At 43.8% G+C, this 12,994-nt stretch overlaps 1 protein-coding gene across 3 annotated transcripts in view; it reads right to left on the reverse strand.

Annotated features, from left to right (window-relative positions):
- Positions 1-12,994, reverse strand: part of PDGFRA (platelet derived growth factor receptor alpha) — a 43,512-nt gene that overhangs the window by 25,772 nt on the left and 4,746 nt on the right. For all 3 annotated transcript variants that reach the window (XM_031434468.2, XM_010996986.3, XM_010996985.3), the window contains exons 2-7: positions 7,752-7,812; positions 5,914-6,231; positions 4,589-4,849; positions 3,394-3,524; positions 1,513-1,684; positions 1,231-1,420 (exon numbers count right to left, since the gene is read on the reverse strand). In XM_031434468.2, the coding sequence (XP_031290328.1) occupies positions 1,231-1,420; positions 1,513-1,684; positions 3,394-3,524; positions 4,589-4,849; positions 5,914-6,231; positions 7,752-7,800 (1,121 nt within the window). In that variant the 5' untranslated portion in view covers positions 7,801-7,812. The remainder of the gene's footprint in view (positions 1-1,230; positions 1,421-1,512; positions 1,685-3,393; positions 3,525-4,588; positions 4,850-5,913; positions 6,232-7,751; positions 7,813-12,994) is intronic.

The following is a 12,994-nucleotide window of genomic DNA, read 5'->3' on the forward strand; positions in this document are numbered from 1 at the left end:
GGGTAAGCCAGATACCCTCCATCATGTGCATCCTTGTTCCCTGGGCTGTCATGGGGACCAGAAAAGTATGTGCTGGAGGAACCCACGAAGCACCTCAGGCAGCTTTCCTGAACCGCTCAGTTAGCGGCCACAGTCTGGCCATTGCTACCAAGGACAGCTGGCAGACAGGCTCCCCCTAGTCCTCTCAGGCCTCACAGTCTCCTGGAAAGTTCGGCATTGCCCACCTCTCTGTGCATCCCCATTTCATGCCATCAGAAAGCCTTCCTGAGTCAGTATCCCACTTTTTCCATCCCTGTTCCACAGAGGTTGTCACACTCCATTTCCCCAGACGCCACTTCTCAGTTACACATGAAATTTAGTTCATGAAGAAGAAAGCAAATCCTGAGGTTAAGTGAACCAATGAGAGAGGTTCTGTCTCTTCTTCCCTGAAGGCTTGAAATAGAGGAGTGACTTTTGTCTCCCTGGGATAGCTTCTGACAAGGGCACAGGGCTGGGTTAGCCGGGCCCTTCAAGAGGTACCTTCTACTCTTAGATTCCAATCAGAGCTTAAAACTGCAAGAGACCTCAAAATAGCATCTGAACCAGTTCCTCACCTTGAAGGACATAAGGTGTAACTAACCCTACATTACAGATGAGGAAACTGAGGCTGAAGGGTGACTTACACAAAACTCCACCACTAGTGAAGAGATGAGAGTGGTCTATGGTCTCATCAGAGGGCAGGGATCTAGACTACCCATTGTCTGTTTCCTCCTAACCAAATTTAGCCAGACATTGCTCTTATTTCCTGTGGAGGCCTCATTGGGGCAAAAGCATTTCAAATTAAGCCAATGATGCTTTGTTTCATGTAGCTTTGTGTGATAACTGCCCTGGAACTGGAATCACCATACATCTCTACTTGCAATATGGGTGATGGATATCAGGGAACATATATTCAGTCCAAGTGGGTCCAATTTTACTTTCTTTCCTCCACCCCTTGCTGAATCCAGGGACCTGTCTTTCATTGGGAGCAGAGATTTTCAGTTCTTCTTTCTTCTCATTTCGTTGTTAAATACTTACCAACATACTATGAACACATTGCAATGTTATCGTCAAAGGTCCTTGAGTCCCAGTATCTCCTATTTCCGATCGCTAGATTTTCTTGGTTTGGGTTGTAAGACACCCACAATCCTCAGTCTATCTAGGGATGCCCAGTAAAACAAAAAGGCATACTTGCGGAGGGTATTTCTTTACCTTATTTCCTGAATCTTTTCTACGTCCGTAGTGATCTCCGTGAGATTCTCAATCAGAGTCAGGTTGTCCTTCAGCCAGGATATCTTGGGAGGTGGGTAGGCCTGCACATCTACCACAAAATGTTTGACTTCATGCAGGTTGACAGCTTCCAATGGGCTGAAGTTGGGTTTGATTTCAATAAACCCTTTCTCTGTACAGGGGAGAATTTCCATTAAACAATGATGACCACACAGCGGACCCCGAGCAGCACGGCCAATGGACATTTTAGAAAGCAGAATGTACCATGGACAGAAATGGTGACTTTCTTCATTTCTTTGACCTCCTTGGTGGCCTGGCGGGCAGCACATTCGTAATCTCCGCTGTCTTTCACCGTGGCCTCGGGGACCCTCAGAGTGTACACCAATTTGATGTACGGGACCTTGGTTTCCTCCAGCATCGTGACGCCTTTGCCCTTCTGCAGCAGGAGGGGAGGAAAGCCGACTTTAACAAGCTAGCTCCTCAGAGTGAACCCTCGCGTAAGCTACGGACTGGTGGATCGCGATGCAGCGGTGCAGGTTCGTGGGTTGTAACAAGTGTACTGCCCTGTGGGGAAGCTGGTGATAGGTGAGGGGTGAGCCCAGGGGTTACCGGAAAAGCCTTGTGCTTCCCACTCAGTTTTGCCATGAACCTAGAACCGCTCCAAAAAATAGTCTAATAAAAAAATCTTTTTAAAGCTTATTCCTTTGAAAATCCTGTTTTAAAAGGATATTTAATAACATAATGTGTTTGTGCTATACTGCCAAAAGAAAAATATATAACAAAGCACTATTTAAAGTACAATCCTATTAATTATTACATGTATCTATGTATACAGAGTATTTAAAAGATTTCTCTCCCTAAAATTATAATGAGGGTGTTCTAAATAGTGGCTTTTCCTGTTTCTCTAAATTTTATGAAGTTACAATAAACCTGCAATATTTTTAACATCAAGCCAAAAATGTGATTTATAAACCAATACTTTGATTATATATTCTGGGCCAAACAACATGTACTTTGGTTTTTGGTGGGGATATGTCTATCTCCAATAAATGATATGCTTATGTTTTAAGGATTAAAGACAATCCAGCATGAACAGAAAAATCAAATAGCTTCATATTTCAGGGAAGATGTATGCATATTGGTCTATGAATGTCTCTTCAGTACATGAGGTTTATAAGGTCGTATGTGAAAACGCCCAACTTCCAACCACACGCCCTGGAGAGAAAGGAACAGGGCAGCAAAAGCAAGGGGGGCGGGGAATGGATAAAAGGAGAGATTATCAAATGTCAAAAAAAGAGCAAGGAGCAGAAAGCTGCAAACCAGGAGTGAAGGAAAGAAAAATCACCATGTATATACATATCTGGGCTTTGTGCTCCATAAGGCCACCACGTTAAACACTGTCCATTGTATCTGCGTGGCACCATCATAGCCTTTTACACACGGTTCACACATATCTACCACAATACATCAGAATGAATGAGACCCTATCTGCAAACCCCCAGTGACCAGAGAGCACAGTGGCTCCCCATCCCCATGTCCATCTCCACTCCTGCCTTCGCCCTCTTCCTGTGCATGGGCCAGCTTCTCACAGCACGCTTGGGATTTAGCAAACATCACTAAATCTTTGTTGAATGATTCAAGTTATGCCTGTTCCCTGAAGGGAAATCATGCAAAGGAAGACTAGGCAGGCAGGAGGCAGAATTCTTGTGGGTGTCCACAAAGCAGAAACAGAAGAGGGCAGGCAATCAACATTATCCAATGCCTCAAAACCCAAAGGCATGGGAGCCAAGAAAAGGAGAATTCATAGCTCTCTCAGCAATTAGCAAATTTTAAAATCCATTCATTCTTTGCTTTCTAATTGTAGGGCTGTGATCTTGCAGCCATAGAACCTTCCTGTTTCTCTCTGACTTATGAGAAGGGAGGCTCAGTGGGAAATTTCCATGGATTCTGAAGGGCCTGGCTGAGCCCTCATCATCTCAGGCTCTCCCATTGCTCCAGGAGCCATAAAGTCATCTCGTCACGCATGCTCAATGTAGAAACAGGAAGTTGAGGTCTAAAAAGGTCAGTGTCGTGCCCCACCTATGACGGGTCTTGGGAGCCCTGCTGTGCCCACACCATGCCACCAGGAGCCATGAGGCCACCTACCACTTGTCCAGGGTAAGTCCACTGAAGGTCAACTACTTCATTGTTAAAGACGGCGCAGGTGACCACAATCAATTCCCCTGACTTATACACAGTTTTCAGAGCTTCCATTTCCAGGTCAAGTTCTGATGTTGCTATTTAAAAAAAGAACAAACACAAAGGCCTAAATATTCATAGTATAGTTGGCATCTTACAAAGTTTGGGTTTTTTGTTTTTTAAGAAAACCCTGAAAAATAATTTGCAAACCATTTTGACCAAGACAAAATTATTAAAATCTCAGAAGCCTTGATTCGTGTTGACATACATAATTTGGCAGGTAGCTATAATAAAAAATGGCACGCACACACACACACACACACACATATGCACACACACAAACAAACAATAACAGTAGTAAAAATAAATTCCAGTTGGACAGAACACCACAATCTCATTCCCAAGCATTTGGGTTAATTACAACTGGACTTTTGCAATCATCTTTCTTGATGGATTTACTCATTACTCAGCCAGTCTTTACTGACCTGCACCCCTCTAGGGACTTGCCCCATCATTTATTCTCCTCTTCTCTCCCACACTGCCCCCCAGTTATTCTAAGCCCTTTGAGAACCTAGCACAGGGCCCGGCCTAAAATAAACCCTTCACAAGAGTTAAGCAGTGCACTCTCGCTAACGCCATACCTACACATAAGTGTTTGATAAATCTGTTGACCCAAATATGGTGTACACTTTCCTGTTCGCCTTAACCACTCACATCAAAGAGATGAAGTCGACAACTACAAGCTTTTCCAAAAAATCAAAATCATGTTTCTTAAGTTACTAAAATTAACCGACACGTCCAATCCCCGCAGGTGTGTGTGTGTTGTTAGGGCCTTTGTAGTCAGGAATGTGACCAAAACAGTAAGAGGCTTAGGCAAGAAAAGAATTCCTTACAGCATTTTGAAGTCAACTGATGAAACACAAACTCCCACAGGGGTAGGAAAGCTTTTTCCTTTGGTAATGCTAAGCTTCGTAATATTGCAGCCACAGAGGTCAGCCTAACATTGTGTGGTAAAGGTGGGGTCCCAAGGCCCCCATATCAGAATTTGGAGTTTCCATCACTGGGGACTAGGATTTTTTTTTTTAAATCCTACAATCCTACATGCATCCAATTATTTTGTCTGTAACCCTTATTTAAAGAGGGAAGAAGAGGGTACAAGTACCTTTTAAAGCATAAACATTGAATGGGATGGTCTGGAACTTCTTCCCTCTGACGGTGGCCTCACAGATATAGGGCCCAACGGTGAAGGTTCCGTTAAAGCCTTGTCTGCTGTCATAGGAGGCGTGCACCACGTTGTCACCGCTGAGCAAGGTCACTGGAGTCTCCGGATCAGTCGTGCGACAAGGGATGATGGCGGAATCATCATCCTCCACGATGACCAAATAATCTGTCATCCCTAGAGGTACGAAGGCTACATCTGGGTCTGAGGTTTAAAAAAGAAAGAAAAATATATCAGGGCTCCATTTCACCTTTATACATACATGCCAAAAGTTTATCCCTTTGGCATTAATCATGTCAGGTATGAATTTTACCTTCACACATATATCCAGAAGTGTCACCCCACTGACACTTTGCTTCATTGCCCTTCGCAGATACTGCATTTCTTACAAACTGAAAGTTTGTGGCAACACTGCACCAAGAAAATCTATCCGTGCCATTTTTTCCAACAGATTTTGCTCACTCGATGTCTCTGTGTCACATTTTGGTAATTCTTGTCATATTTTGAACTTTTTCATTATTATTATATTTGTTACGGTGATCTGTGATCAGTGATTTTTGATGCTACTATTGCAAAAAGACTACAACTTGCTGAAGGCTCAGATGATGGTTAGTATTTTTAGCAATAAAATATTTTTAAATTAAAGCATGCACTTTTTGTAGACATAATGCTATTCCACAGTTACAGGCTATGGTATAATGTAAACATAACTTTTATATGCACTGGAAAACTAAAAAAAGTTGTGGGACTCGCTCTATCTTGATATTTGTTTTATTGCGGTGGTCTGGAACCGAATGCACGCTATCTCCAAAGTATGCCTGTATATGTTTCATTGAATATGAAAAACAGCATGGTTATTTGGGAGCTATTTTATGAACTATAAGCAACTCCAAGAAAAAGCCTACGGAATTAATTTTTGTGTCTCTGACAGTACAGTTTCTAACACTCAGTAAATACAGTTAATATTTGTTGCATTTGATTGAACTGAATAGAGATGAGTATATTTCAGATTTTTTTGCACCATGCCAATAAAAGATGCCACAATAAAAATGATGTTCAAAACTTAATACAGTTCCAAAATGTTAACAATAAGTATTTCGGGATTATGACATTATGAGTGATCTTGATTTTAGCTTGTATGTCTGCCTGCAGTTTTCAAATTTCCTCCAATGAATACTTACTATTTTTATACTTTTAAAAAATTTTCATACAGTTAACTGGTGGGACGGGCCAACAGCAAGCATGGCCCAGGGACACAGGCGGCTCACCCGGCACATAGATGTAGATGCGTCTGCCTTCGATCTCGCTCTCCTCCATCTGCGTGTGATTGTAATAGCAAGTGTACAAACCCGTGTGGGCCGCCGAGGCACTGACCACCTCCAGCACCTTCACAAAAAGGCCACTGTTGTTCTCCTCGTTTCTGATTTCCACGTTGGGGTTCTCTTCTTCAGACATGGGGTACTGCCAGCTCACTTCACTCTCCCCAAAGCATCTCAGAGAAAAGGATGAATTCAGCTGCACAACCTTTTCGTTATCATTTGGAAGGATGGAGGGTAATGAAAGCTGGCAGAGGATTAGGCTGGGCCCTGGAAAAGGAAACATGCTCTGAATAGGATGCAGCCCAAAAGGACGATCTCACCCAGAGCAGTTTCTATGAACAATGACCATTTCTACGCAAAAATCCGTTAGCTGGGATGCCCATGAAAGGCCCACCATTATAACAGCCACTGCATCTGAGTGCTGCAAACGCTCCAACAGCCTCGGCAGCCCCACCGACCACCCCGACTCCTGCCCCCTGCCCCGGATTCACCCCTCCAAACACTCAAATGGATAGAGGACATCTGACTCCAATTCCATATTTTACACTCTTACGTGTAACCCTAAAATATCCCAAGACAGCACAGGCTCTAGCACATATGGGTTCTTTATTGTCCACGTTCCCTGCAGAGAAACAGGATGAGAACAGGGGCCGGGAGACTGGCTGAACAAAGCACAAGGCGGATTTGTGCTCAAGAATTCCGCATCTTCCATTTCTCACAACACTCTGGCATGCCTCCCCTCTAATGACTTCCAGAAACCAGAGCTGGATGATGTGGATTCCAATTCAAAAAAGAATGAGTCGAGCCCAAGAGTGAAAACTCAAAGCTCATCTTGGAACCTAAAATGTCAGTCCAGCTTCCCTGGTAGATAAAACTGATGGAAGAGATACTGTGACTCAATTCACTCACAATAAATGTTCTCTAACCTCCCTCGGAGCCTGATGTGGGAATCCCACCCAACTTCAGTGTGTCCTATGATCTGTGCAGCTTGTTAAGACAGAAGTTGTAAGTGCATCTGGTCCTGTAGATGGAGTGTACTGAGTGGAGTTCAGAATTATTATATCAGTGATCTTGCTCGACTCCACCATCTCCATCTAGATAAGACCTGAAGATGCTAATGGGCTTAAGTTGACTCCTTGAGCTAGAAAAACATTGGTGTCATGGTGAACATCTGTAATTCATAAATATCTGGATGAAAACTAAGAAGGTACAATAAATATTTCAACAAATGGCCCCAATGGCGATCTCCTGGTGGAAAAGAGTTAGTTAAGATTCCCCAAGGGTCAAATAATCATTCAATTCAATTCAAGAGAAAAAGTGGCTCTGAGATTTTACAGCAATTAAAGCATCTTCCACTTAAGACAGGTATAACTTAAGGCAGGTATGATTTCCTGGATGAGAACTTTCTAGCATTTGTTTCCTTTGAACATTCCTGAATTTCTCAGATCCATCGCTACTGGAAATCCATGTCCCAGGGAACAGAAGAGGGTGGTGGGCAAATTTAGACCATTATTCCTCACAATATTTCAATGCCGTGATTATACATATACGAAAATTGCCACTGGAGAGCATTCTTTTTGAATTGGAATGAGTGCAGTACAGCAAAGGGGACTGAAGGTCTTTCTAGATCACACCCTGTAGTTTCTACGTCTCTTCCCTCTTTTGGACCGTTTGCAGAGTACAGATAAGCTACCCCTCCCCACCGCCCCCACTCCCGCCCAAATACAGAACCTAGAGATCAAGACCTTCCCCAGGACAAGGAACTCAGAGAGGACTGGGATCCATACCTGTGAGGAGACAGCCTAAGACCAGAAGTGTCTGATGGGAAGTCCCCATAGTTCTGGAAAACTGAAAAAGTCAAAAGTCAAACAGAAACAGGATTAGCCAATGAAACGAACCCTGAGCCTAGTTCTTTCTGAGCTTTGCACTATGCAGAAATGTTAACAGAATTATTTTAGTCAAAAACATTCTGGTTTGGCGAAGAGGGTACAGCTCAGTGGTAGAGTGCATGCCTAGCACACACAAGGTCCTGAGTTCAATCCCCAGTACCTCCACTGAAAAAAAAACCCCCACACACATCCTGGCTTAAGATTCCTGGTTAACAGAAACTAACACAACATTGTAAACCAACTATACTCCAACTAAAGAAAAAAAAAAAAAAGATTCCTGGTTAAAACAGTCAAATGCCTAAGAAGCAGGAATGGGATAGCCTGGTGCAGCCCCAGGATCATGACAGGAGCCGTCTGAAGGCAAAACCCTTTTGATTGCATGCAGCTTTCAAATTCCGCAAAGTCTCACTTTATTGTCTTGGAGTGTGTCCAAAAGCACAGAAGAACTGTTCTTTTTAAACCATTTAAATTAAAAATGCAAAAAACAAATAAACCTATGTATTTACTCAACTTCCAAATTCAAGCTGCTTTCACTCAAAATGGGTTGTCATTTGCTTCGTGTTTCACTACAGAAAGTACATGAAGGTCACATCCTCTACCACCTTTGGGAAAGATGCTCGGGCTGCCAACAAATATCTTAATATTTAAGAGCCATTCTGGTCTAGAGGTTGTGAAAGTCACACTAGGCAGTGTCACTGGGAGGATACACTTTGTGATACACAGGCCTGTACCAGGCTCAGGCCTGGGCTCCCAGCACAAGTTCTCCTAGGACCTGCTGCACTCACAGTCTGGCTCGACAAAGCACAGAAAGCCCAGGGCACAGGCGTGGAAGGAGGAACACTAAAGGAAGTGAAGGGAGAGGAAATGAGAGAGAAAATTGTGACTAAATTCCTGTGTTTTGGGGAGGCAGCAAACCAGAGGATAAAATTCGCTGGGTGACTCGTTTTCACACAGGTAACACACAGTACCTGCAGAAACCAAATTCTCCGCTCTGATGTCCTGCAACAAATTCTGGGGGATGGAAGAGAAACAGAGAGATGGACAGTGAATGTCCCTAAGACACGAACAGGGAAAAGCAGTGCATGAGGAAGGAAGAATAATGGAAATTAAGGAAGGGAAAAATTGAAGGAGAGATCCTACTGCCCTGCAGTAAAACCACTGAAGAGTCTCTTCTGGTCCACCCTCTGAAAAGGCCCCTTTTCTTTCTCCTTGTCTTTGCATGCACACCCCACACATTTTATCATCTCCCCCTTCACTTCCCATGTGAAGTCATTGAAAAAATGATCTTCCCCAAGTCGAGAATGAGCTTGCAGGTGTAGGGGCCACTGAACACGCAAGTTTCAATTGAAGAGGCTCCACTGAGCCTCTTGGCCTGGGCTGTTCCAGGCTCCTGAGTGGCTCAAAACTCCAACTCGTGCTACGGAATGAGTTTGTAGGACTTAATCTGTTCCATCACTAACTTTGGAAACTAAGATGTGTGTACATGCTTCCTAAGTAAACTATGTAAAAAACAAAATCAAAAAAAGGAGAAATTCAATGTATGCCCGGGTTTAGCCCTTGTTTGCCCACCCCCCTTTTTTTGGTTTGTTGGTTTGTTTGATTGGTTTTGGTTTTTTGGTTGGAGAGGATCCAGTAGATTAATAGTAGCCTAGTAGTTTTTGGTGGAGACTGAGCATATATTTTTGCTTGGAGGTGGCCAGGTGGCCTACTTGCAGACATCAGATTTCTGCCTCATTAAATTCTACCAGGAAAATGGAGGAGGAAGAAAAACAGAGTAAAAGATGGAATGCTGGTAACAGGGATGGAATGGGTTGGACAGGAAAAAAAATGATAATTCTGTTTTCTCCAAGGCAGGAATGAGAAATCAGTATTTCCTAAGCCAAAGTTGTCATGTGTGTGCCATGTTTGTTAATAATAACCCTGTGACATAGTTGATTTTAAAAAGTGCCGCCTGAGGCTCAGAGAAGTTTAGCAAAACACCGGAAATCACACAGCTGGTAATAAAGTCAGGATTCTAACACCAAGTGTGTGTGATACAAAGCCCTTGCTCTCTCCAATCCGCCATATGGTCTCTCTAGGAAAGGTCAGTGTTTCAGCCCTGTGTGCTAACCCCTACCCCCCTACCCCCCAACCCCTATTGCCTAATGCAAATTGGGGCCCTGCCTTCCTTCTCTGCTCACTGCAATGAGAGAAGCACTGTGTGCTGTGAATCCAAATGTCATCTGCACAGTGCTGGCTGGCTGATGGCTTCAGAGGATCCTGCCACGTACCCGGGGTACAGGGTTTCCTCACTGCTGTGGTGATGGGCACAGCGGGCCCCAGAGCCAGGCCAGCCAGCCTGATTTACCACAATTAGCAGTAACGGCCTGTGTATTTGTGCATATAAATATCAGCCTCCCACTGATAATCCACTTAGCGAACTTCAAAGGAGCCCTCGAGAGCCAGCTTGATGTCTTGGGTTTTATCACGTTTATATCCTGCATTTCTTTAGCAGGCCTTGCCAATGATGCATCTTTAAAGCATTCCCGAGCTTAAGAGAGGGGCTCCCTGCTTTTACAGCGCAGGCTTTGAGAAGCGTTTTGCCCTGGCCAGGCCCCACCAGATTTCCTACTGTGCATCCAGATAGGGGAGACCCGCTGCCAGGAAGGATTACTTACTGACATACAAAGTGGGCAATGAAAACAGGGTCCCAGAGCAAGCGATAATGATGCAAATACTGAGAACCAACATGTGTTTGCTTAAGATTTCAAACTCCCTTCTCTGATAAGAGTGGTTCTCTGGCTAGAAATCCAGGCGTATATGTGAAGTTTCGTGTCATTACTCATCTGTAACTCAGACAATTTACTGGTGAATAACTGCAGAGTGTTAGCCCTACAGGGAGGTAACAGGAAACAACAGGACAGAATGGAGCCTTCCCTGCTGTCCTGGAGTGAGACTCTCTGGGAGTCTGTCTTGCTGCTTCCAGTGCTTTTCTACCCTGGAGTAAACGCTCATCCTTAATCAGTAACCCCTGTCTTAGAGCTTATCCAAAAGTCAGATGTGCAAATATAAACAGTTGAGGTTACAGATTTAGAAAAACACTGCACATTATGAGCCGGCAAGAATAAATCACTTTGCAAGGAGAAATAATGGATTTCATCCAAATCTTTTTTTTTTTAACTGTAATTATAGCTCTTATGCCAACTATATGTTGGATATACTGGACTTCAGCGTCAACCTTCTATAATCACAACTCATTGCCATAGGTTAGAGAAACCATCAGAGAAAAGAGATTTCTGTCATGTTCACTCCCGCACCCCCATTCTCTTGTCCTTCAAGCCTTCTCTCAGAAGACATGATGGAAATGGCATTGGACTAGGTTCTGATCTCACATCTGACACCTAGTCCAACTCTCAGAACCCCAGTCTCTCCTTCTGTAAACCAGGACTAAGAACACCTGACTTTGCCGGCTGGCCTTACTGTATTACTATTATTACAAAGACTAAATTCTAGCTTTTAATTGAATGGGCTTCAGAAACTGTTCCCTACTGTTTTTCATACTGACTCTTTTTTTTTTTCTTCCAGACTCTGAGGATGTTTTAGATGAGAGGGACAGCAGAGTGGCTACTTCAAATTCTAACTACTGTGGTAGTCCAGCAGAGGCCACCTGACCAGCCCTGCACCACCTGCATACTGAAGAATCGGATCTGAACTTGTATGCAGTGGAGACTGGTGTAGCTATCGAGACCATTTTAAGTTGAACCAATATTTACAGTCACGTAGTTGTAAACAGAGAAACAAATCTGTTTGCAGCCACTATTCTTTCTCTTTAACAAGTTGCCATCTCTTCCCTGCAAACAGAAGTGAAGGGCCATTAACTGTGACTCCAAAATCAAAGACAACGTGCTAAGCCGGAGAGCAAACAGGCCAAACAATGCAAGGGCACTGCTTCCAGGAGAGAAAGCAAGCACTCTTCTCATAAAGCCAGAGAGCTGGCTTCCTGATCACCAACTGCACAATGCAACCCGCGGCAGAGCCACCGAATATTGAATTTCACCCCACCCTGGCATGATTAGAGGCCACAGAAGACTCTCTCACAGTCCCAAAAGCCACTGACGACTTCAAGATTCAGATTTCCAAGGTTCAGTTAATTTCAGTTCTCCCAAGTTAATTCTAACTGTGAAAATTATATATGCTGTTTTTTCCCTGTGACAAACGTTCTACTCGGTCTTGTAACTTCAGCCCAGGCAATCCAAACGCTGGTCTACCCTGGTGGCGACTTCAGCGAGGGTGTTTTTACTGGGATCTGCACCTCATCAGAGCCTGTTTTGTTTTTATCTCCTTGAGTTCCCTTAGACATTCCAGTGATGGGTGGGGGCTGAAGTATTTTTACATGGGAATATTTTATGGGACAATCTGAGCTCATAAACCTTTCTGCTCTCTCTGGACCAGATTTTAACCATGGGAGATTAAAATGACATTTCCTTTTAACTGTCACCAAACTGGTATTACTCCTAATGGGACAGCCTTAGGTACAGCATCTTCCAGTACTCTTGAGCTCACCAAGCCCCTAGCCCTAGGGCTTCGCTCGTAAAAGGAAATGCAAATGCCCACGTATCTCCTTCCCAGGTCGGCTCTGATAATCAGATATGGGAGGTCAGTGCTTTGCTCATTACTTAAATGCAACGGATTAACAACTAAGGCGAAAGACTACCCAAAAGTCCATAAAATAAATGTTGTCAGCTCAATGATTCTTGCAACTTTATAGGAAAAGAAAATGAGTCATCATCTTTCACTTGATCCTACCAAGAGAAAAATTCATCTTCCTGAAGCGACGACTTGCTTAGAAACTCGGCGAAGCCCATTCCAGCAAAGAATTGTTGCTGTTCTCAAATGCGACCAGCAGGTGGCAGTGTTGGTTCAAGGGATGGGCGGTCCCGGGTGTGTGCGGACGCAGATGCCGCTGCAAGTTCTGTGCTAAAATGTCCCAAATACTTACTTCCAAACTCTTCCCTTCTTGCGTTGTACTTTTGGGTTTCATGGTGACCTCAGTTCAAAGCCCGCAGAATAGATGCAGGAATAGGAAAACTGCCGACGAAAAAGGCCTAACACTCCACAGGGCCCCAGGAGAATTCGCTGGGAGACAGACATCATGATCATCA

The sequence above is a fragment of the Camelus dromedarius genome, chromosome 1, assembly GCF_036321535.1.
Source record: "Camelus dromedarius isolate mCamDro1 chromosome 1, mCamDro1.pat, whole genome shotgun sequence".
In the NCBI taxonomy this organism is placed as follows: domain Eukaryota; kingdom Metazoa; phylum Chordata; class Mammalia; order Artiodactyla; family Camelidae; genus Camelus; species Camelus dromedarius.